Source organism: Nycticebus coucang, chromosome 11, assembly GCF_027406575.1.
Source record: "Nycticebus coucang isolate mNycCou1 chromosome 11, mNycCou1.pri, whole genome shotgun sequence".
NCBI classification, from domain to species: domain Eukaryota; kingdom Metazoa; phylum Chordata; class Mammalia; order Primates; family Lorisidae; genus Nycticebus; species Nycticebus coucang.
In genome coordinates this window covers 5,517,693-5,541,876 of record NC_069790.1, presented here as the reverse complement: position 1 = coordinate 5,541,876, position 24,184 = coordinate 5,517,693, and the positions used below count along the sequence as shown (strand labels likewise).

At 43.7% G+C, this 24,184-nt stretch overlaps 1 protein-coding gene across 1 annotated transcript in view; it reads left to right on the top strand.

Moving 5' to 3' along the window:
* SPATA48 (spermatogenesis associated 48) overlaps positions 1-10,219 on the top strand; it is a 72,504-nt gene extending 62,285 nt beyond the window's left edge. Inside the window, exons 8-9 of the mRNA XM_053553871.1 lie at positions 1,179-1,286; positions 10,099-10,219. Coding sequence (XP_053409846.1) covers positions 1,179-1,286; positions 10,099-10,219 — 229 coding nt within the window. The remainder of the gene's footprint in view (positions 1-1,178; positions 1,287-10,098) is intronic.
* The last annotated feature ends 13,965 nt before the right edge of the window (positions 10,220-24,184 follow it).

Genomic DNA, 24,184 nt, shown 5'->3' with positions numbered 1-24,184 from the left:
GGGTGGGGCACAAGTGACAGATCTGGGTGGAAGGGGCAGCCTGCCCACTGACTGGCCCCACCTCACTGGGCCAGGCCCACAGTGTTGGCCTTTTGCTTTTTTTTGCAGTTTTTGGCTGGGGCTGGGTTTGAACCCACCACCTCCGGAATATGGGGTCAGCGTCCTACTCCTTTGAGCCACAGGCGCCGCCCTGGCCTTTTACTTTTTCTCCCTCTGAAGCCAGCACAGCAAGCTGAGGTGGTAACACTGATAGGATTCTACACATGTGACTGAGCCTCCTGATCTGCAAACAGCATGTTACTGTGCCATGAAATTCAGTGTAAACCTTCCTTCTGTCACTCCTTGCAGCTAAGGCAACGTGTGGTTTCCAGAACACAGACTCACACTGGGCCTGGCCCTGCAAGGCAGCCTCTCCCATCCTTAGGGAATAATCTGTGTGAACCAGTGTGTGCTGTCACGGCAAAGCTGTCGTTCTTCATACTGCTCTCTGAGTTACTTACAGCTTTCTTTTAGATGCTTGTTTCCCTTTTCTAGAGAGGGCTTTCATACACAGGCAGGAAGCTTCCCCTACATTCTTGTGCTTTCTTTTTTTCTCCCTCCCCTGGTGGGGAAAAGAAAAGGGAAGCAGAAGAGTTGGTGAACTTAAACCAAACAAGCTGCGTGAAATCAATGTGCTGTTTACATTTGATTTCAATGCGTAGTTTTGGGAAATCATCTGAAGTCTGTAATATAGCACATTCATGGTGATAAGGAGGATATTTGAGAAAAAACACAGCTGTAAATGAAAGAGTCTATTTCTTTAAAATATTGGTGTCTGCATTAGAGTTATGTGTGGAATATGGGTCTGCTGGTTTGTCAAGAACTGTTGTCTTTCATTATGCAACAGAGCTCAGCAGTGAGTCATGACTGTAAAAGACATGGAAATTTAAAATAAGAGAAAACACACACTTGAAATAAGTCGTGTCAGCGCTGGAGTATGGCTGTCTTCTAAGCTCCTGTTCTTTAGTGTGGCTCATGCCTGTAATCTTTCCTGTTTGGGCAGCCCAAGTTCCATACCTTACACAGAAAGAAAAATTAGGTGGCATCTTCCTTTGTATTTTTCATATTTAGGTGCTAGTTACCATGACCATTTCATAAACCATTATTTTAATTTCCTCTCTTTTAACTCTTCACTTTAGTGCTGCGAATATTCCAGGATATACTGGCAAGGTTCATTTCACAGCCACCCACCCAGCAAATTCTCATATTCCATCAACAACCCCATCACCAGATTCAGAACTGTACCGGTAAGTATGAATCCTATTACTCAGCTCGCTCAGATACATTAGGAGGGGAAATCTTCATTATGTTTATTCCATTAAAGAATAATTAAATACTAAGAGGAAATTTGCATTGCTTTAAAAAAAATGGAGCATCAAGTCCAAAAAATAGAGAACAGTGAATTTTCCTACTGAGGGCAACTTGAGTAGGCCTTAGGCAGGCTTCCTTTATGAATCTTACCCAGAATTATATTGAAAACCAGATATAGATGAATGGGTCATGCTGATGTTGTTAAAAGAAGTACGTTAAGATATTTAAAGTGCATTAGGAGGGCAGCACCTGTGCCTGTGAGAGTCACAGCTTTGCTTACATGAGATCTGAAAATTAAGTTCAGGAACTCGTAGAAAAAGCTCTACGTGCCTCACTGCTGGGTATCACTATAGTCACCTCTGGGGTGCTCCCCTCGGCCTTCTGGTGACCACAGCGACACTCAGCAATGAGGTATGCAGCACGTTTTACAGAAGGAGCTCGAAAAAACTAATTGTACGACCTGGTACATTATCCTTCTGCATTATCATCATTAACGCCCAGGAAATACTTACATCAGATACACGTTTTCTTGTAAATTGACCTTATTTTTTATTAAAGACAAAATTCTGTTAAAAGTCATGTATATTTTTAAACTCCACGTTTTGCAAGTTGGAACCATGAGAACCTCAGTGTGAGGTTCTTGAACACTCCTTGCGCGTTGTTGCTCTTTCTGACCCAATGTGAAAGCATCCGTTGGACACCTGGCCTTGGAAAAGAGATGACCCAGTTTTGAAAATGCAAGTACAGGCTGACCCAGGTCTAGAGGCTGGTGCAAGGCAATGCCACAAGGTGGGGATGGAGGAGTGAGCAGGGAAGCTCTGCCCAGAAGGGCGCCTTTTTCTCATAGATCACCTTCTTTCAGTAGAAGATTCATTCGTTTATCAAATGTTTATTGAGCATCCAGTCTGGGCCAGGCACTGCTGAAGGCATTGAACATACAGGGATGAGCAGGAAAGCTCCCGGGTCTCAGAAGTTTCTGTTCTGGTGGGACAGGCAGACAGTGAGAAGCAACAGGTCACTGAAGAGATGAACCAACTGCGGGCGGTGAAAGGTGCTGTGAGGAGGAAGGCCAGGCTGCCACCACTGGCCTCAGGAGGAGGCATGTTGGGCCTGGGGTCAGGGAGGGCGATCTGAGGAGGTGACCAGCAGGTGGTGGGCACTGCGCCGGAGCTCCTACCCTCACAGAATTTGTAAACTTTCGGAATAGCAGTGACTGTGAGTAACTGCCAGGCACGGGCCTCCTGGGCTGCGGTTCCCAGTTCACCCCAGCTCTTGTTGTCTTGCTCACTCATTTACTTGTTGGGTGAGGTGTGCGGCTTTTCACAGGGCCAACCCATGTTTACTGTGCTCCAGTAAATTCACAAGGACTATTTGCAAGGAGCTCGCCATCTCCCAGTGAGCAATAAATAAACAACCACAGCAGAGGGTGATGACAAGCTTGAGAACACTAATAATCACTTCCACTGAGTGAGTGATTCCTCTCCTGCTTTGTGGGTAGTAACTCATGTCACTGTCCCAGGAACCCTGTGGGGAAGGGACAGGGTTTTATAGATAAGGAAACTGGGGCAGGCACCCGCTGCAAGGGTATCTGTGGGGGCACTTCAAGCAGACTTCACAGAGGAAGTGGTTTCACACAGCAGCTCTTGGAGGATCAGGACTTGTCCTCACAGGAATTGGAGGGCTGCACAGCATGTGAACAGGGCTTGGTGTGCTGCAGGGAGCCTGCAGCAAGCAGCCCTGTAGTGCAGTAAAGAAACTGTGATGGTTGGTGGCCCAGGGCCCCAGCTAGCCTTCTGTACGCCCCTGACCTCATGCACAGAGCCCTGACCACCCACCAGCCCTGTGTATGGGGCCTTTTCTAAGGCGTCTGCTCCCAGGGGGCCTCATTCATCAAGGTCTCTACCTTTCCAGGTTGATTCTGAGAATTTCTGGGCCCTCTGATGAGAAACATTCTAAAAGACGTTTGTCAGCTGTCTAGGCTAATAGGTTGCATTTGGTTTGCTCTTAAGACACATTTTTTTTCTCAGTCTCAATACTTGCATGTATTTTTTATTTTAGAAAAACTACTGTGCGTATCGTCCTAACAACTGTGCATTAAATTGTGATATGTGTGTATAGTAAAGTGGCTACTACAGTGAAACGGATCAGCATGTCCATCAGCTCCATGGTTATTCATTCCCCTGCCCTGCCGCTAAGATCAGCTATATCCCACTCATCGCCTATAATCCTCATGTTTACATCACTGCTTTAGGTTTATTTGGCTGCTTATCTGCTATTTTGTATCCTCCAATGTCATCTATTTTCTCATGGGCACCCTGCTACTCGTAAGCCCTATTTTACCCTCTCTTTCTGTATATTTGACCCTCTTTTTTCTTTTTTAGATTCTGGATATAAGTGAGATTATGCGATATTTTTCTTTGTCTGGCTTAATTTCGCCTAGCAAAATGACCTCCAGCTCCACCCATGTTGTGGCAAATGGCAGGGTCTCTTTTACTAAGGCTGAATAATATTCCCCTGGATACATAGACCACAGTCGCTTCAGCCTCTCATCCATCAACAGATAACTGGATTGTTTTCATGGCTATTATGAATAATGCTGCAGTGAGATGATTTTATTTGCCTTGAATATGTGCCCAGAGAGGGACTGTTGGATCATATGGTATTTCAATTTTTAATTTCTTTAGGAACCTCTATACTATTTTCCACAATGGCTATACCAACCCATCAGTGTCCAAGGGTTCCTATTTCCGCACACTCCCACCAGCACTTACCTCTTGTCTTTTTGATAATAGCCATTATAACTAGTGTGTAGTGCTATCTCATCGATTTGTATTTCCCTGATGGGTAACGATGTTAACCACCTTTTTATGTATCTGCTCCCCATTTTTATCTCATCTTTGGAGAATTGTTATCCAAGTTCTTGGCCCATTTTTTTAAATTGGGTTATATGTTTTCTTGCTATTGAGTTATATGAGTTCTTTATAAATTTTGAGTATTCACCCATTATTAGATATGGGTTCCCACATACGTTCTCCCAATCTGTAGGCTGCCTTTTCACGTTATGTCTGCCTTTTGGTGCAAAAGCTTTTTAGTTTGATGTAGTCCCATTTGTTTTTACTGTTTGTAGCCTGAGCTTTGGGTATGATAGTCACGAAATCATTGCCAAGGCCAATGTCAAGGCATATTTTTAAATGTTACACATCCATTTCTAAAGGCAGAATTAGTAGACATTTAGACAATTAACATAGTCTACTTCATGTGAGGGACATAAAGAAGCAATGTCAAAATCAGATGCATCCTTATATCTATCATTTAGACTTGCTGTCCAAAGACAGGTGTGATAAAACGCTGTGGTTGGTTGATTCACAATTTAGGAAGGATCTGACTCCAAGCTTCTTTCTAAGTGCCCATGCAAATATTTCCCTCACGCTTATGTCTGTTTGTTTACAATCCATCTTCTCACCCCAAGTATCTCAGCTCCCACCAGACCATCCTGGTGCTCTGATCCTTTTCCAGAGCCACACAATCGAGCTATCCAACGTGTGGTAAAAAGTTCCTATTGTCTTTCAGATAAATCTCTATTTCTAAGGGGAAGACTCTCCCTTGCTGTCACTACTATATATAAGAACTTGTGCCTTTCAGCCAGACACTCAGATTCAGATCCAGGCCCACAGCTGACTGCTGGGGAGCGGGAACTTTACAATTACCTCCCTTACACATAGTGCGTACTGTACATATGGCTACCATCCAGTCCCCAGGGTGGGGACCCAACCCTCCAAGGTGGCTTCTCTGGGGTTCTTATTCTCAAAGTGAAGATAAGTGTCACCCACCACTAAATGATGGTTGTGTTGAGTCCAGATGTCCAGCTCTGTATCTCTTCCTTGGCCCCTAACAGGGGTTCCTAACAGATGGTGGAACTCCAATGTGAGAAAGCCCAATGGGAAAGGCAGGAGAGGGAGTTTATATTAAAAAGAAAAAGAAATCCCTGTGCTAACACAAGGCTGGGCCTCTAGCAGGAAGGCCATCTGTCTAACCCTGGCCTTCATGTGCCTTCGAGGTTCTCCCTCATGGAGTATGGCCTCTGACTTTTTTGTGACACTGTATTTGATATATTTTTTTTTTTTTTACTAAAAATTTCCAGTGAAAGTGTGAGCCCAGTTCTCTCTCTGATGAGTATCATGAGAACTTAGTGGCTTAGTGAGCTAACTTCCTCCTGATTATGTCTACTTGAGCTGATGCACTTTTTCCTGTTATTTCTCAGAAGCCAGCTGCACGTGGGCAACCCCTGGGAACTCCTCTCCAGTGTTAATCACGTCCATCTTCCCACTGCTCCTCTGTGAGGTGCTCCTGTCTCAGTAAAAGCCTGTGCCACTCCCAGAGTGGCCATCTTCAACCATCCAGTGCTATGCGAGCTTCCGGTCACTTCCCCATGTCCCTCTCAATAGCCAGTCTCATCTACTGCTTCCTGGACCACCCACACAGTCCCCTCAGGCCCCAGGACTGTGCCCCTGCTCCCCATGCTCATATCTCTGTTCCGTTGTTGCTCCTTTTCTCCCCGGAAGACACAGTCTCCTTTTCTGAAAGGCTCACCCTTGCTTCAATCCTGCGCAGTCCTGCTTCCTCCCTGCCCACCCTGCTGTCCGGTGTCTGGCCTCTCCCGGCGGCCTCGGTGTTTATGAAAAGACCCAGTGGAACGTCCCCACTGTTCTCTCTTGCCACCCTGTTCTCTCCGCTTTCCTTTCACTTCTGAGCTTCTTTAAAAAACAGTGTCCCTTGTTCCCTGCCTCCACGTCTAACCCATTCTCTCCTGAGCTTCTTGCTTCTGGATTCTGCCACCACCAGTCAAGTGAAATGCTCCTGCCTGCCAGATTATAGACTGATGTGGACAAGAGGAAGGGCTGAAGAAACATCCTCATATTCACCACAGACCTCTGCGGTTACTAACGCCACAACAGGGTCCTGGATTTTTTAATTGTTTTGGCCTAGAATGCAAGGGGGCCTGTGGCTACATGGTCCCTACACCACACTCTGCGTGAGGTGTTCAGACCCCTCACCGTGCCTTCACATTAGTATGGGGATGGGATGTGGAAGAAACAGGAAAGAGGCAATCGCAAGACATGGGCAGGAGGAGGCGGGCGGGTGGGAGCTGGGGAGGGAGGGGCGCTGTCAGTCTCCAGACCTGTGAGCAGGACACACCAGCACAAGTGCTTCTACACACTCTTACTTCCTTCACAATCCAGTGTTTCTTTTACCTTCCTAGACAGATTATTCTGGCTTCAACAACCATTTCTTACAATGTAATTTTATTTTTTAAAAAAGCAAACGAAGAAATTTCCTTCATGGTGCTCATGTCATAAAAACAAAGCTATTCTAGATGTAGTTGTAACTTGCTGCTGGGTGCAGGCATCTGTGTGTGTGTGTGTGTGTGTGTGTGTGTGTTTCAAATGGCAAATACACAAAGAAATCACCTGGGTGTTTAGGATATTGCATTCTCATTTATAAGTGACATACGTTTGTACGTTCTCCTTTATAATAATATATTTCCTCCAACTTTAATATCAGGTGTACCCAGATCCAGTAGAATGATTTTGAAGTATTTCTTCTTTCTCTATTGTCTATAAGATTGAGCATGATCTGTTTTTTGAAATTATCTTTTACTTTTGTTCATAAATACTAGTTGTCTATTTTTTAATACTTAAAAAAAAAGAAGAAGTTAACCGATGACTCCATACTGAATCTCAGAGTCAAAGCTTTCTATAATAGACATACTCTTATTTGACAATGTGAATGTTACTTTCTTTGCATTATTATTATTGCTTAATATTTCAATGTAGCAATTGTCTGATTCCTTTTCTGAATGTATTTATGTTCATTTGTTCTTTATGAGGCTTTTGTTTCTAGTCCTTATCATAAACATTGTTATCGTCATTAAACTTTAAGTCTTTTTAATTTTGTGTAGGCAAAAAAGAAAAATGGAAACCTAATTGACACATGTATATGTAAAAATACAAATAAAAAAATTAAAAAAAATCACCTGGGGCTGTGGGCTTGTAATAACTGGCCAATTCCTCTCAAATGGGACTGACCACCTCTGTGCATAAGGACTTTGAAAATGATGGTAACCCAAGGGGTAAAACATCATTGGCAGAGCGTTCCACATTTCAAAGGTCTTTTATTTCTTTTGATTCTCACAACAAATCAGGCAAGGCATTTTTATGCCTACTGGGTCTTAAGAAAGTCCATGCAGGAGCAGACTACAGAAGGCCACAGGCAGTGGGAGGCAGAAGCCCCCACCCCGGCCTTCTCTGTGCCCCTCACTCAGCCGGCAGAGGCCAGGCTGGACATTCCTGCATCAGTTTCAGGCCACTGGCCAGGTGAGCCTACTTCCTGGCTCTTGCTGGCTGCCTCCCCCAGACCTTATGTCACAGCTATCAGGTCCGCTGGCTGCCTGTCTGTAGACTCACCTCCTTTCTTAGCAACCAAGGTGATTCTAGACGTGAAGCAGACTCCAGTCAAAGAAGCCAAGGGCTGTTCAAGTCTTTTGCCCACAAAGAAATGGGATTGTTTGTTCTATTCTTATTGATTAAAGAGTTCTCTGTAGATTCTAATTATCAGACCTTTGTTGGAATCATAACCTGCAAAGATCTTCTCCCATTCTGAAAGCTGTCTGTTTGCTTTACTTACAGTGCCCTTAGCTGTGCAGAAGCTTTTTAGCTTGATCGTATCCCAGCAATATATTTTTGGTTTTGCTTCAGTTGCCCAGGGGGTCCTCCTTATAAAATATTTTCCCAGGCCAATATCTTCAAGCGTTTTCTATGCACTCTCTTCTAGTATTTTTATAGTTTTCATGTCTTAAGTTTAAATCTTTTATCCAGTGAGAATCAATTTTTGTTAGTGGTAAAAGGTGAGGGTCCAGTTTCAGTCTTCTACAGGTTGCCAGCCAGTTCTCCCAACACTGTTTGTTAAATAGGGAATCTTTCCCCCATGTATGTTTTTGTTAGGCTTGTCAAAGCTCAAATGACAATATGTGACTGGGTTCATCTCTAGATTCTCTATTCCGTTCCATATATCTACAACTCTATTTTTGTGCCAGTACCATGCTGTTTTGATCACTATAGATTTGTAGTATAACCTGAAGTCTGGTAACATGATGCCTCCTGATTTGTTTTTATTTCTAAGTAATGTATTGGCTATTTGAGGTTTTTTCTGATTCCATATAAAATGAAGTACTATTTTTTCAAGTTCTTTAAAGTATGACATTGGTGCTTTAATAGGGATTGCATTAAATCTGCAGATTGCTTTGGGTAGTATGGACATTTTAACAGTGTTGATTCTTCCCAGCCATAGACATGGTGTGTTTTTCCATTTGTTAACATCTTCAGGTATTCTTTTCTCAGGGTTTCATAATTATCATTATAGAAATATTTCACATCCTTCGTTAGATAAATTCCCAGGTATTTCATCTTCTTTGGCACTACTGTAAAAGTAATGGAGTCCTTGACTATATTTTTGACTTGACTATTGTACTAGAAAAGCTACTGATTTGTAAGTATTGATTTTGTATCCTGAGACACTGCTATATTCCTTGATCACTTCTAAGTGTTAAGATCATGTCACACATGAAGGGAGAGAGTTTGACCTTCTCTGACCCCATTTGAATACCCTTGATCCCCTTCTCTTGCATCATTGTGATGGCTAGGACTTCTCTGAAGGTGACAGGCGAAGGGCCAACAAACATATGAAAAACTGCTCATCATCTTTAATCATCAAAGAAATGGAAATCAAAACCACTCTGAGATATCACCTATCTCCAGTAAGATGAGCCCACACCACCAAAACCCAAAACTGCAGATGTGAATAGAAGGGGACACTTCTACACTGCTGGTGGGACTGAAAACTAATACAGCCTTTTTGGAAAGAAGTTTATGGAGAATTCTCAAAGAACTAAACGTCGACCTACCATTTGATCCTGCAATTCCATCAAATCCTGGGTGTCTACCCAGATGAACAAAAATCATTTTACAACAAAGAATGTTTAGAATTTTTTTTTGCAGCCCAATTCATAATTGCCAAGTCATGAAAGCAGCCAAATGCCTACTAACCCATGAATGGATTAACAAATTGTGGTATATGTATACCATGGAATATGATGCAGCCATTAAAAAATGAGGGAGACTTTACATCTTTGTTTACCTGGATGAAGATGGAACATATTATTTTTAGTGAAATACTCAAGAATGGAAAATAAAGTATCCAATGTACTTTATATTATTCTGAAACTAACATATAATCACTTACACATTCATATGAATGATAAAACACAATTGGACTATAGTCCAGACAGAAGGAGAGGAGGGAGAAGGGAGGGGATGGGAGAGGGTGACTGGAGGTAGGGCACTACCCTAATGTGCACATGGCAAGGGTACATTTCAAAGCAACTAATAGTATATTTTAAACGTCTTATCACAAAAAATAAGTGAGGTGATGGCTATGTTAATCAGTTTGATTTAAGCATCCTACATTGTGTATCAACTCATTACATGTACCCCATAACTGTATACAGTTACACACATGTACATCAACGTACCCCATAAACGTATACGTAGTACCAAGGTAAAGGCTCTGCCCTCCCTCCCCCCCACATACACACACGTGCCTCACGGGTTGGAGAATGGATGAGGTTATGTGCTTTTATGTTTATTTTCTTATCATTGTACCCTTTTCTTTTCTTCTCCAATTCTGTCCTAGCACCTTGCGGAGAGAGATGAAAGTTGACCTCTTCCGTCACCAAGCTCCGCTGTCGCGAGTAGTCACCACTGTGAAACCCTACAACCCCTTCAACAGGAAGGAGGAGTCCCGGGGCTACTAGGAGGATGGCTGGGCCGCGGGGCACTGCGCGTGCGCGCTGCGGAAATAAAGCTTGGGTTCCCCGGCAGGTGTGGGAGTGTGCGTGTGCACGCAAGAGGGCGCTTGTGTGCGCGCGTGGGCATGTGGGAGCGCACACATGGGCGTGCGTAGGTGTGCGTGTGCATGGATGTGTGCACATACGTGTGTGCGTGCGTCGCCATGAGGCATTACATGGCGTTCTCCTCTGTCCCCGGCGATGGGGCAGCCTGGCCCCAGCCTCAGCTCTCTCCCGCATCCACGTGGTGGCCTCTCAGCCTGCCACTATTCCAGGATGGCAGCGGAGACTCTGGAAGACACCAGCAACAGAGGCTTTATTGTACGGTTGGAATACCGGTCTGTCTAGAGGTCTCACACCCCAACCGCAGCACAGGGATTGTAACTGCAGGGCATGGTGTCAACCACGGTTTTTAGGCTTACGAAAACCGTCTGCTCAGAAACCCCGGATTGTCAGTGGGGAAGCTGAGCGGCTGTGAGAGAGAGCAGCGTTGTTGTTCTCCCGCAGAAGACAGCGTCTGGAACTCCGGAAGGCAGCTCTTTTGGAGAGAGAAGCATTCCTTCGGCTCCATGAGGGCCATCAGGCAGGGATGACCTTTGGAGTTAGATGTATGGGCTGCCCTGGCCTTGAACAAAGAGGTTCTCAGCTCACAAGAGCACTCACGTGTGCATGAAGGCTGTGCCGGATCCCTCTGGCCTTCCAAATACGGTTTTGTTTGTACACCCATAAAGCAGTGTACACAGTATTTGTATATGCACAGCTGTACAGCCTGCTAGAGTTTGAAGTGCTTTCACAAACCACTGCTCATTTGATTCTGCAATCCCACAATCCTGGTAGCAGGTATTTTACAAATATCTTACTATTTTGTAAATAAAATAGACTGAGGGTAGGAGAAGTGAAGTAACAAAGGTCACACAACTCATAATCACTACAGTTATAGATGGAAGCCAGGTTTTCTTGAGTTTCCTGCCCCTCTTCACTTTTCCACAGAAAACCTTCACTGACTTACTAAAAAAATGAAACGAAGCAGGAGGGTAAAAAGCCAAACCTCCCTGTGTGGTTAGACTTTTCTTAAGTGTTTCTCAGAAAAGAAACACTAACTTCTCTCAAGAAATTCAGATCAAGATAATGAGCCCCCAGGACTCCAAGTGAATATGTAAATGCTTTTTCACTGCAGAAAGAGGACAGTTGGTTGTTTTTGTTAGTGAACCATGTATTGCCTCAGTGGACAACTCCATAGACCAGCCAGCGGTTCCCGGCCTGTGGGTGAACTGTATTAACAGGCGGCGGCATTAGGAAGGTTGCGAACCACTGCCATAGACTTCTACTCTTCTACCAGCACACCATGAAGACTGACAGCCATCCATCCTGAAGATGGACTTGCCTTCCAGAAAAAGAACGACTTCACCTGAACTTAACCCTGTAGTCTAATTATTTTCAGAAATTGTATGTCTAAGAAAAAAATCAGACCAAAATAAAAAATCTTCAATTCTGGAAAGTTTTCAGCAAAACACAAATAAGGCAATATTAGCACTGTCCAGGAAGGAAATTGATGTAGGTACCTGAGATTACATTTTGCAATAAACATCCCTGTCAGGTCACTTTGTCAGGAGGTGTTGCTGCTCAGAACCTGAGGCATTTGTTCATCCTTCTGGGCCTTTCTACGGCAGGGCACCAGTAACACCTGGTCTGAACGTTTTGCATATCATTAATTTTTCCATTCTTCTGCAGTGCAGATGTCTGGACACTTGTCAGAGCACTTGAGAATTTCCACAGATGCTTCTAGAAAGATACTGGTTCATCTTATCCCCAAGCTTATCCAGGAAAAGAGAGATGAGGACTCTGCATTTGGACCATAGTTTTGTCAGACTTCTCACTTGAACAGAAGAAATGCTAATTCTGCTCACCGCAGGCCTACAATCTAAGGCCAGTCACAATCCTGCAGAAATACCAGTGTTCCTAGCCCTGACCTGTGAGTGGAAGTTGTAGTCTTTGGGCTTCTGTGTTCAGAAGTCCAACAGCAAGTCCTAACGATCACGGAAGATAGTCTTAGGTATATGTATCTGCTTTTCAGATTCTGAATTCTTGGATTATTTTGATGCACCAGGAACCAGCACAGTTGTCCCTCCCTAAAGTAGCAACTTGCTCATCACTCCCTACAATGGGCACAGTCTTCCCTTGGTACAAACATGGAGAATCTCTGCATTTTTTAGCTCTTAGGTGGAAGTTATTAGAAATAGTAGAGTTCACCTAAAGGAAAAAATGCAAGCTAATGGCTTTGCAATGCAACATTGTAAAAATATTATGAAAGTATAAAAATATGAAAAAATATGGCACTCATGACCAAGCAGAAGTTTAGAAATGATCAGATTAAATCATTTTCAACTCATGAGTACAGGGTAGATTTTTGTCAATAGATAATATTGGGACAAGTATTTGGAAACAAAAAAGGAAACATAGATCCATTAAACAAATTGCTCCTAGGATACCGACTTAAATGGATATTCACAGATTACCTGGAAATTCAGGGAAATTTGTTTATAAGGTGAGGAACGTGAAAATTTTTTTCCAAAATGACAGTGAGATAAAAATAATGAAGGAAAAAAAAAAAGTACTTTTAAGAAATACTACTAACATTTTAAGACAAACCTGTCAAGATAACATGTCAAAGGATTCATAATCTTATTATAAAAAGAGCTAATGATTTTAAAAATGATTCTATACCAATAAAAACAAGGAAAATGATGTTAACCAAAACTTCAAAAAATAAGACACATGAATGGCTAAAATTTTTACACCTCTGAAAATGAATGACTGTACTATTTCACTTTTCACCCACAAATTGGTGCTGGTGAGAAGAAATAAGTACCTTCATACACCACCGGTAGGAGTGGAGGCTGGTGACACCTTTCTGGAGGACATTTGGCCTTTACAAGTGGCATATGTGTCAATTTAGCAATTTCACTTTCAGGACTTTGTTAAGCAAGTAATTACATCAGTGAGCAAACATATTAGCATAAAGAATTAGGGGTGCAGAATTTTACTTAATGAGAGAAAATAAGGGAGAAAATTTCTCCTAAGGGAGAAAATTTGATAAATGATTACATGCAGATATATTGAAATACAGTCTATGCAGTAAAACAATAAAAGAAGAGAGCTCAATATTTATTTTCATGGAAAGATATGCAGGCAATATTGGTAAGTGCAAAGGCAGATACTATAATAGTACATATTTAATTATCCTACTGAAATTTTAAATATTTTTATATGCACTTAAACATGTTTAATAGATGTATTAAAATAATCATTACATCTCCTCTTATTGCCGAAACTATGAAATAACATGTAATCAAATTAATTTTTTATAATGCAAAAGATGTTTTTGTTATTACATTCATAAGTAGAGACTATTTCACAACAAGTTTGCGTATGTATACATAGAATGATGCTGGGAGATGTAAAAATGTTCATAGTTATTAGTTCTGTTTTTACAGATGATTACACTTTATACTGTTACCATAGTAGGCATGTATTTCTTTAAAATTAGAAAATGTAAAGGTATACAAAGGGAAATATTCTTAAAACTCTTCAAAGCCTTTTGTATGTGAAACTATGTAAAAAAATCTCTTTAATAATTTAGTATCAGAAAAAACTTTGTCCATCACAAAGAATTGGTTTCTGAGTATGAGAATCATTTAGGTCACCCACCTCAATCATTTCTAAAATTGGGTGGTTAATAACACACACAGGAGTGAAGATTTAGGGTAAAGTGCTTCCATTCTCCCCCTGCCTACCAGGAAGCTCAAAACCGAAGTGAGTAAATATATGACTTACAGACTTTGTTAAACTTGAGTCAGGCGTCCACATTTTAAACTGGTGTTTATTAAGCCTTTTGAGTTGTTTTGATCCACATATTTGAATATGTGATTCTGGTGGTTTGTGTACTTTCCTCCCTTTCTATGTGGTTTTAGATTTTTTTCTGTGTCAACTTTACTATTCTTTTTTTTTTTTTTTTTTTTTTTTTGTAGAGACAGAATCTCACTTTATGGCCCTCGGTAGAGTGCCGTGGCCTCACACAGCTCACAGCAACCTCCAACTCCTGGGCTTAAGCGATTCTCTTGCCTCAGCCTCCCGAGTAGCTGGGACTACAGGCACCCACCACAACGCCCGGCTATTTTTTTTTTGGTTGCAGTTTGGCCGGGGCTGGGTTTGAACCCGCCACCCTCGGTATATGGGGCCGGCGCCTTACCGACTGAGCCACAGGCGCCGCCCAACTTTACTATTCTTACAGCAGTGGTTCTCAACCTGTGGGTCACGACCTACTGGAACTGTATTAAAGGGTCGTGGCATTAGGAAGGTTGAGAACCACTGCCTTATAGGTAACTTAGATTTTTTTTTTTTTTGAGACAGAGTCTCCCTATGTCACCCTCAGTAGAGTGCTGTGACATCACAGCTCACAGCAACCTTCAGCGATTCTCTTGCCTCAGCCTCCTGAGTAGCTGGGACTACAGGCACCCACTGCAATGCCCGGCTATTTTTGTTTGTAGTTGTCGTTGTTTGGCAGGTCCAGGCTGGATTTAAACTTGTCAGCTCTGAGCACAGGAGCTGAGCCAATACCTTAGGTCTTGAAGAAATTAATGAGATATAGATTGCTATAAAAATACTTAACCTATGAGTGTTTCGTGCAAAATGAAGCACTGAGTTGAGGATGAAAAAACACATCAGACTCCTCCACTAATAATTATCCAAACCGTCTTCATGTTCAGAAACGGCAATTATCCAGTAGTAGGAATAATAATTTATCATTGTTTTCTAATAAGTGAGGATATTCTAAATTAAATCTATTTGCTCCATTTAACCCAGTGTAGACTGGATTATTTTAATCTCTGGTAGGCACAAAGTTCTGCATTACGATCTGTACACTGCTAAACATAAAAGGCAAAAAAGGAAAATTCAAATAACAAAGCTATAATTAAATGAGGGACAGGCATGTTTCCCTGCAAAATAGATTTTGAGGATTGATATTTTAAAATATCTACTGCAAAAGTGGTGTTTTTTCATCACCACTCTCCTGGGAAGGCCAGGAGGTATTCAGATTATGAGCCTGGGTTTCAAAATTAGCCTGAATAGTGTCCAAATTCTGTCCCCTACACTCCCTAACCCAGTGGACCCATCCCTTGGAGCCACAACTCCCTGAGAGTGAATTAACAGTCACCTAATAAAAATATATAAATAACGCTATGACCATAATTACCAACAGAGTTATAATGGTAGCCCAAGAATCTCATTACCTGAGATAACACGGGATAGTGATCTACACTTGTCCAGGGCAAAAAAAAACCTGGACACAGGAGCTGCCCATGGACTCCACACACAACATTCAAGTCAACAAGCAAATGGAGCAATCAATAAAGTCATTAAACAACATGTTTGCTAACGAGACTATAGAGAACATCAATGTGTATAATCTCTCACCTCCGACAAAGGCAAAATTAAATCTTTAGTGTCGTAAATTAGGTGATTTTTCTTGAAAAAGAAAATGACATTGCACTTTAGAAAGGAAAAATGTTATTTCCTATTGTAAGACGTGTGTACTCCTATACATACGTATATACAAATATACTTAATGTATAACTTAATTGAAAGTAGTTATAAAGTCTTTACCCTAAAAGATCTTGGTTTACCCAAATTAACGCACTTTCAGATGATGAGAATTAACGAATTGCATTCAGGGGAGCAAGTGGGAATCCACAGAGTGAGGCATCCAGTAAGTGCCCAGTAAGTTTTTTATAAACCTACATGAAAATGCAAATATTCTGCCTTAGGTGTCATGGTTTTCTGTGCCTTTTCTTGACTTTATGTCATAAATCCTAGTGCATTTTGTCCAAAGGATGTTCAGAAACAATATTGTGGAGGCTTTTTTATGTACTTGTATTTATTTTCTTTGTGGTTGGTTTTGAATATACTTACAATTACTGTTGTCAAAGCAATTCCATTTTACCCTCCAGAAGTGTGAGTTCCGTACACACTGGTGACAATTGACATTGAAGAGTCCCTTCAGGCCTCTTCACCTGCGGAGTACAGGTGGGACAGGAAGAGGCCCAGACATTGCTGGTTACCCAGTGTGGGTTTCCCGGGAAAATCCCCCCGATTCTAGTGTGCAAACTGTACACGGAGACAGCTTGACTTCCTCACGTTCACACTTTGAAAACAAAGCCCTAAACAGTGTTTGGTGTAAATCTACGTTCCAGTGCCGGTACACCATTTTACTGTGTCTTCTGTGGGCACAGCTTCGAGCAAGAAAATAAAAGCGAGGCTCAGCCACACACCAGGAAGGAAAATCCTGCGTCTGGGCAGAGGCGGGAGGGGAGGAGGCCCGGGCGCCCAGAGCCGGTGGGTTGCACAGAGGGGCGTGTCCGGAGCTCTTCTTCGGAAGGTCAGGGTTATGGGATCTAGGCTGTCTCCTGTGGGAGGACTGTAGGCAGGGCCAGGCACAGACCCTTCCTGCTAAGCCTAGATTCCACATAGGATTGCTGAGCTGCAGGGCTGTGGACTGCATGGGAAGCGTACAGGAAAACGGGAAATCAAGGCAAAACACAGGTCAGAGAGGCGGAGGGGTGGCATCCTGTTACTGGCTGTGTTGCCCACTCCCCACCAGAAGGAACGATTGCAGACCTGCAATCCCCAACGCAAGTCAGTATGGCAGATACAGATTCCTTACCATATGCTGTCTGTCCTCAGTTACCTACGAGGACGTATGAAACCAAAGTCTTCCCTGACAGGCTCACTGAAAGTCACAGTGTTTCAGGAAAAGTCCTGTGGGATCTTTTTACTGTGATATTTCCGAAACCTAGGGGAGCAAATGCAGTCCCAAATCTAAAGCTAGCTGAAACAGACTCCAATGATAACGGCCGTGCGAGATGCTGTGGGGAGCCCCTGGCAGGTTTCTTAGGGTGCTTCCTCCGCTCACCATGCCTCGGGGTGGTGAGGCCTCTGTTCACACCAGACCTTGGAAAGAGGCTCAGAGTTCAGGGCTGAGGTTCCCTTGTGCGATGCCACAGCCAGCAGCATAAACAGTGGTGGAAGAGTCCCCACAACTCTGTGCCCCTTTATCCCCTGGACCCCCTGGACCCCCTGGAGTGGAGACTCAGGGCTAAAAATTGAATCCAGGTCTGTTGGCAAGTTTGGCCCCAAGGGAATGGAAACACAGAAACATTTAAGACAGAAGGTGCAGAGTGCTTGCTGCTGTGACCTGGGATGCAGCCGCTGTGATCACCCAACAGACTTCTGTTATCATCCAAATACTGACTACATATGTAATCCCTTAAACATGCAAGCAAATTGTGTCAGACACAATATGGAATTTATCACACTAACTGCAGTGTAAGTTGTCTTTAACTCACACTAGTTTTGAGCCCAGGGCCTCAGGGAGCATGTGTAACTCAGAGGTCTCTTTACCTTGTTTACCTTGGGTTCCTGGGGCCTCAAGGGAAAAAATATTTTTCCTAGTGTGGCGGTCATGTGTTAAAGGTGCCTAAAGTGCTACAGCGTATTAAGGGTGTGTCTAAATCCATGTCCACAAGATATTGGAGAATTTATACACATTCCTCATGTCTACAAAACATTGGAATACATCTATATATATGTTCCTCATTTTATATGAACTTTACAAGTCCTTTTAACTTTATTTTTGCTTTAGGAAAAGACTTATCTCCCCTCATTTGCTCATCAAACTAAGGCCAGAAATATGCATTTTAGGTTATTGGTTTTCTTGATTTTGCTATTTAAAAGAATATGATTCAACTGCTATCCAGTAAAGGTCATAGAAATATTAATATACTTCTAAAACAAGAGGACCAAAAGGCTCAGCTTTCGATGTAGGTTGAAGGGTGGTGAAGCAAATAGAAGAAAACCAGTGGCCTGTATCTCTCCGAGAATTATTTAATAATGACTTTACCAGTAAAAAAATAAAAAGGATCTCTCTCGAGTAAACTTTATTATACAAACAACTGAAATATACACAGGGAAGTAAAAGCCTGGGTTTTTGGAGACTCTGAGAATAACACAGGGACAGCCATGAAGTGCTCACGCAGCCCGAGAGCCCTGAAATGATGTGAACACTTCTGAAATTAGGACCTCAGTCGAAGAGCTGAGGGAGCTCATGCAGAGGGACAGCCAGCAAAGCTGGTGCCCAGCAGGTAGCAGGTGGAAGTCTGCTCCCCAAGGAGTGGCAACCGGGCCCAGGAGGCCACTGCCCTCCTCCCTGTGTTTTTAGGAAAGTAAAACAACCCAAATAAGTGTGTGCTGACTCCTTCCAGCCACACAGATGGGACTTCATGATGACCTGGGCGGTCGCCCTGCAGCTCCCTGGGCCCTCTGATCCTGAGTGCAGCGGCATCATTTCTCTGCTGTAGTGCCTTAGAGTCAAGGTGCACCCTATACTGGCGTCCTAAGGTCTGTGAAGGCTGGTGCCACATCCAAAAGCAGGGTGGCCCATCCACGCAGCAACCTGGCAGTCAGATCCTTACGTGGGATGCTGGCTGGCCCCAGGAAGGGCTCCCAGAGGAGGCGAGAGCATCTGGTGTTTCTCCAAACCACCAGGACCTTTAAAAAACCTTTCCCCTCTTCTGCATAAAGGTTAGGTTAGCTCGTGTGTGGGAGTGATGTTGTTTATGGTGGCTGCGGTTTCATCACAGTTCCTTTGAATTCTTTATGGTTTGTCCTTCAAGGTGCCTGGAGTCTCAGGCTCCCAAAAGAAGGGTGTTGTTTTTCAGAAAGCTTCAGCCTTCTCCAGTCAGGGCGGCAACACCATTTCCTCTCTAGCAGGCCCTGCAGAACAGTAACTCTCCCCCCAGAAGCACCTCCCGGGAGCCAGCTCAGGCTGACTTCCTGCCTGAGGGGAAGGCAGCCCGCTCTGCAGGGAGGGCAGGGAGAGGCAGATGGGTGCTGAGCGTGGGGGCAGGGGGGAACCATTCTGTACGTGGAGGACCCCCACATTTTCCAACTTGGCTGAGATGGACAGTCCTGCAGCCCTGTCCCCGAATGTGGGCCAAGATGATTTGCTAACTCTTTGGTTGAAATTTTCTTTAAATACTTAATTTTCACTTTTCTAACTTTCTAAAACTTTGAAAGTTCACTTGGAAATGCCATCAAAGCTATGACTTATTCCCTTGGAAAGTGGCTCTGTGTTCCACCAGGCCCTACTCTAGAAGCCAACACATCTGGCCCCTGTCAAAGTCACCTTTCCATAAGAGTGAATCTGCAGGGAGTGGCCCCTATGGCTCAAGGAGTAGGGCACTGGCTCCATATATCAGAGGTGGCAGGTTCAAACCCAGCCCCAGCCAAAAACTACAAAAAAAAAAAAAAAAAGTCTGGGGTTGAGACCCAGGTTCAGTATTACCCTGACTTGGGACAAGGAATTTTTATTCTCACAGCCTCACATTTATCACTTGGAAGGATTGTTCTGGGGTCAAAGAAAGCATACTGTATGTGTGTACCTGGCTCATCAGAAGCATTCAGCAAGTATTAAACACAATAACGTTACTCTGAAACAGGCCTCAGCTCCCATTGGTGATTGGTACAATGCAGACTGTGTAACTCACAGCTGGTCCCCACCCTGTCCTGTGCCTGGCACCCGTCTCTGCTAAGTGTGTGCTCATGCACAACCCTGCTCAGCCTCCAGCAATCCTGACACGCCAGTGACACCGGGACTCTCATGGTGCGCGGGCAGGTTCCCTGGGAGCGCCATCCTAGATTCCTGAGCTCTCAAATAAATCCTTCGGCTTCTGCTGCTTCTAATCTTGTCTTCCTTAGATTTTGTGTGTAATGCATTACAGCAATGATCTCATTGTAATGAAAGGTTCGATTTACTCATTTTCCTTTTCTGTTTCGTGACATCTGGCTTTAATGGTCTTCTTAACAGTCATGTTTTATTCATCCTGCTGCCAACCAGGGGTCCTATACCCAGCTAGGTGTATATCAGGCACTTACAAATACCCTGCTCACCCGGGCTCCACGCTAAATGTCCCTTAGCAGAAGATAGTTAAGCCTCAAACTCCCGAGACTGAAAATTAGGAGTTTCCAGCACTTTTCCTCCATATCTGCACTCTCACTCATGCCCTTTCTCTGAGGGCTGGGTTTCTCCCTCAGACACTCTCCCTCACGTCACGCTCTGGCCAACCTCCTTCTGTCCTTGTCCCCTCCATCCCTGTCCCGCACCCATGCACTGCTGACAATGTGTTCGTGCTGTGAAGCATGCCCATGGGCCAGCGTCAGGCCATGTCCAGCACCATCAAGCGGTGTCTGCATTTATCCCTCTCAGACTCGGGGGCCTGGGCCCTCTGTAATTATACGCTGACCATGCGTGGCTATTGGAGACCTGGGCCCTCTGTAATTACACGTGGACCCTGCTTAGCTGTTGTGTTTGTGCACGTCCACACACATTTTACTGGAGGGAGCATCTGGGACGCACAAAGTCTTAAGTTCTGCTGCTTTACTTGAAGAATCTAGATTAACAACATGGACATATGTCTCTAAGGACTAAATTATATAATGAAGATTACATACGTTTTAGAGCCTACGGGGAATTAAAAAAAAAATTGAATCAGGGCAATCGGAAACAACTCCAGGTGAAATGTGGAAATAGTTACACCTTATATAAAAGTGTGGTCCAGGCATGAAGGTAGTCCCAGCTGCTCAGGTTGCTGTGAGCAAGGCTGATGTCACAGCACTCTAGCCAGCGTAACAGAGTGAGACTTACTCCCTCTCAAAAAAATAAATGTGTATATATGTATGGATATGTGTATGGATGTGTATATGCCCATATATAAAAAGAGATCCAAAGTCAATTTTTAAAGATTTTGTTTTGTATCTGGTACAGTCTCATTATGTTGGACTCAATTGTTAAGATTCTTAAATAATTTTGTTGTACTTTTTTTTGATTTGTCAGGTGATGATATAAACAAAATTACAAGGGGTGCTGGATCCACGCGGAGGCCCTGCAGTGAGTCAAGGGTTGAGGAGCAGCAGGAAGGCAGGGGGATGAGGGCACAGCAATGCTTTCAGCACCACCCCTGTGCCAGGCCCGGGGAACACTTCATCTGGTTGTTCCAACTGCCCTACGAGGCAGTTTTTATTTCTTACATCTCACAGACGAGGAAACCAGAATTCAGAGTGTGCGTCCAAGGTCACACACTGATTATTGGTAGCATGAAGAATCTAGCCCAGGTACGGCTTCCTCAAAACCCTTGACCTTTCTCCTAGGGGCATCCAGCCTGCAGCCCAAGGCGGCACATTGATTCCCTGAGGACTCCTCTCCCTTATCTGTGGTGTCGGATGTTATGAAAAGTACACACAGGCCTTTTTGTTTCTAAGCAGCTTTCATTCATTGTTGTGTGTTTAATGTGTGGCTCAAGATGACTCTTCTTCTTCCAATGTGTGGCAGAGAAATAGAGAAAGGTTAGACACCCTTTTCTAGATATTTCTGCCTCCTGCAGGGTCAGAGAGTTTACATTCTGACTGCAAATGACTGTGAGCCTTATTTAGTGAAGTTCCACTGACTCTAAATACTACTGAACAAGAGAAACAATTTATTTGAAAATATCCAGAATTCAAAATTGTTTTACCCCATGTCAGATGGACCTGCTAAGTTTTTTTGAAAAGAACATCTTACTTTATGTGCGTGCTTCATTTTAAGTAAGTGGAAGTTCTGGGGCCGCTGCTCTGGGAGTGAGATCCATCAGCCTGGATTGTGAAAAGCAATTTCTTCCTTCTTTTCTTTTCTTTTCTTTCTTTCTTTATTTTTTTTTCTTTAAATCAAGCTCTCACTCTTGCTCAGGTTGGTCTCAAAAACAAACCAACAATCAAGCTCTCCTGGACTTCTCAGCCTTCTCAGCCTTTAGGACAAATGCCGGTGGCTGGTGCTGACCAGCCCAGGGACTCGGATGAGGCTCCTCTGAGGAACTCACTCCCACAAGGCAACAAACCCATGTTCTTCAAGGGGTTAGAATCTGTTCCAGGTGCAAAAATAAATTCTGCAAGGTGAGGCAAGGTCCAAGGTGAAGAAGGTGTCATTAGAAGGAATGAAAGCTCAGCAGGAGGAACGGAGGCTGCTTCTCCAGGGCAGAATAGACAAGGCTTCCTGGGATTAATGACTGAGAATTCCCAGGCTTTCAGTGACAGGAGGGGAGAAGAGAATAGTCTGGGCATCAAGGGAGCAAGACCAAGGGAGGAACCCCCTTCCTTACAAGACCAGAGCTGACGACTTCCTCTATTATGTGGGGTGGTAGTTCTCAGACATTTTGGTCTCAGGACTTGTTGAAACCATGAAAAATTATTAGTGACCAAGGCCTTTTGTTCATGTGGGTTATATTATCCACATTTACTGAATTAAAAATTAAAACTGAGAAGTTTAAAAATCTGTATCAATTCATTTTGAAATCACAACCATAAAGCCATTCCATGTTAACATGTTACTGTTTGTGAAAAATGACCATATTTTCCAAAACAAAAAAAGAATTAGTAGGAAGAGTGTCATGATCTTACATTTTTGCTAATCTTTAATGTGTGGTTTAACGAGCCCTAGGTTCTCATACCTGCTTCTGCTTTCCAGATCCGTGGCGGTAGGTGTTTTGGCTTCAGAATATGAAGGAAGCCCAGCCTCACGCAGATAACTGGCTAGGAGAGAAGGGTATTAACAGCTTCGTTGGATAATTGTGGGTACTGTTCTTGGATTCCATATCCAAAATTGGCAAGTGATGGGTTCTGCAAAATTAGTTGCAATGTGCAATTAGAAACCACGTTCTGTTGAAAACTGATTGGTCTGTTACTTTGTGATGGTTTTCTGGTGCATCTCATTGGCCAGGCTGAGCTCCGTTCCCCAGAATTCTTGTTCTAATATATTTCTAGCAAGGGTGGGCTATAAGAGAGAGTCATTCAAGGAAGGAAGAAGGTGGAAGGTGGAAGGCAGCCATTTTGAGGCAGGCACACACGTCCCCCAGCTGTTCACACACTCTGAATGGGGGACCTCAGGTGTCCCTGACTCCTTGACCCATGTTCATTTTGCTCCCTGAGAAGGGGCCCTGGTTTCTGCAGGACGCCCTTGTCAACAGAGCAGAGGCCACCAAAGCCGACATGGGTTCCAGCCCTTGTTCCAGCCTGTGGGTCCCAGCTATTTCTGACCTTCTTTCCCAACCACCTGCTGGAGGGCTGCAGACACCAGAGTCGGAACGGGCACAGCCTGTGACAGGCTGCTCAGCCAGCTCACTGTACCAGATGACTGTAGGGCTTGCCTGTGAGTGTATACCTGCATATGTGTGCACATGCACACACCTATATGTTTGTTACTTGTCCTGCTCATCTCGTTGAACCCTTCAACAAAATACACACTTAAAATGGATAATTTGTGATTTGACCCCCACAGATATCTGAAAGAATGTGGGGTACCCTCAGGTTCCCACAGATAACTCTTTGAGAACTGCTGGTATAACGTATCTGTAAGGGAAAACAGGAAGCCCCCTGGGGCTGGATTTTAAAGGATCCCTGAAGGCCAGTCTATGGACTTTGGACTCTTCTCTATAAATAAGAATTAAATGAAGATTTATAAAGATTTGTGAGTATCTTGAGATGACGTTGAATTGAGTACAGGAAGTTTTGAATAGAAAAGAGACTGAACACAGGGAACTAACGTTCAGCCGAGACGTGCTCCACTATAAGACGCCTTCGGGGGCCTCTACCTGCCACTGTTCACAAATAAATCTTGACATCTAGTCCAGTGGTCTAGTCCTGCAGTCAGGGAGCCTGGTCTCAGTTCTGACCTTCCCTGGACGCCTCCACTTGGCTGCCACTCACATAGCTCTGCTGCACTTACTCAATCTGAATTCCTTCTTTCCCACTCTTCCCCTCCTTCCAAACTTGCTCCTTTCGCTGCCTTTG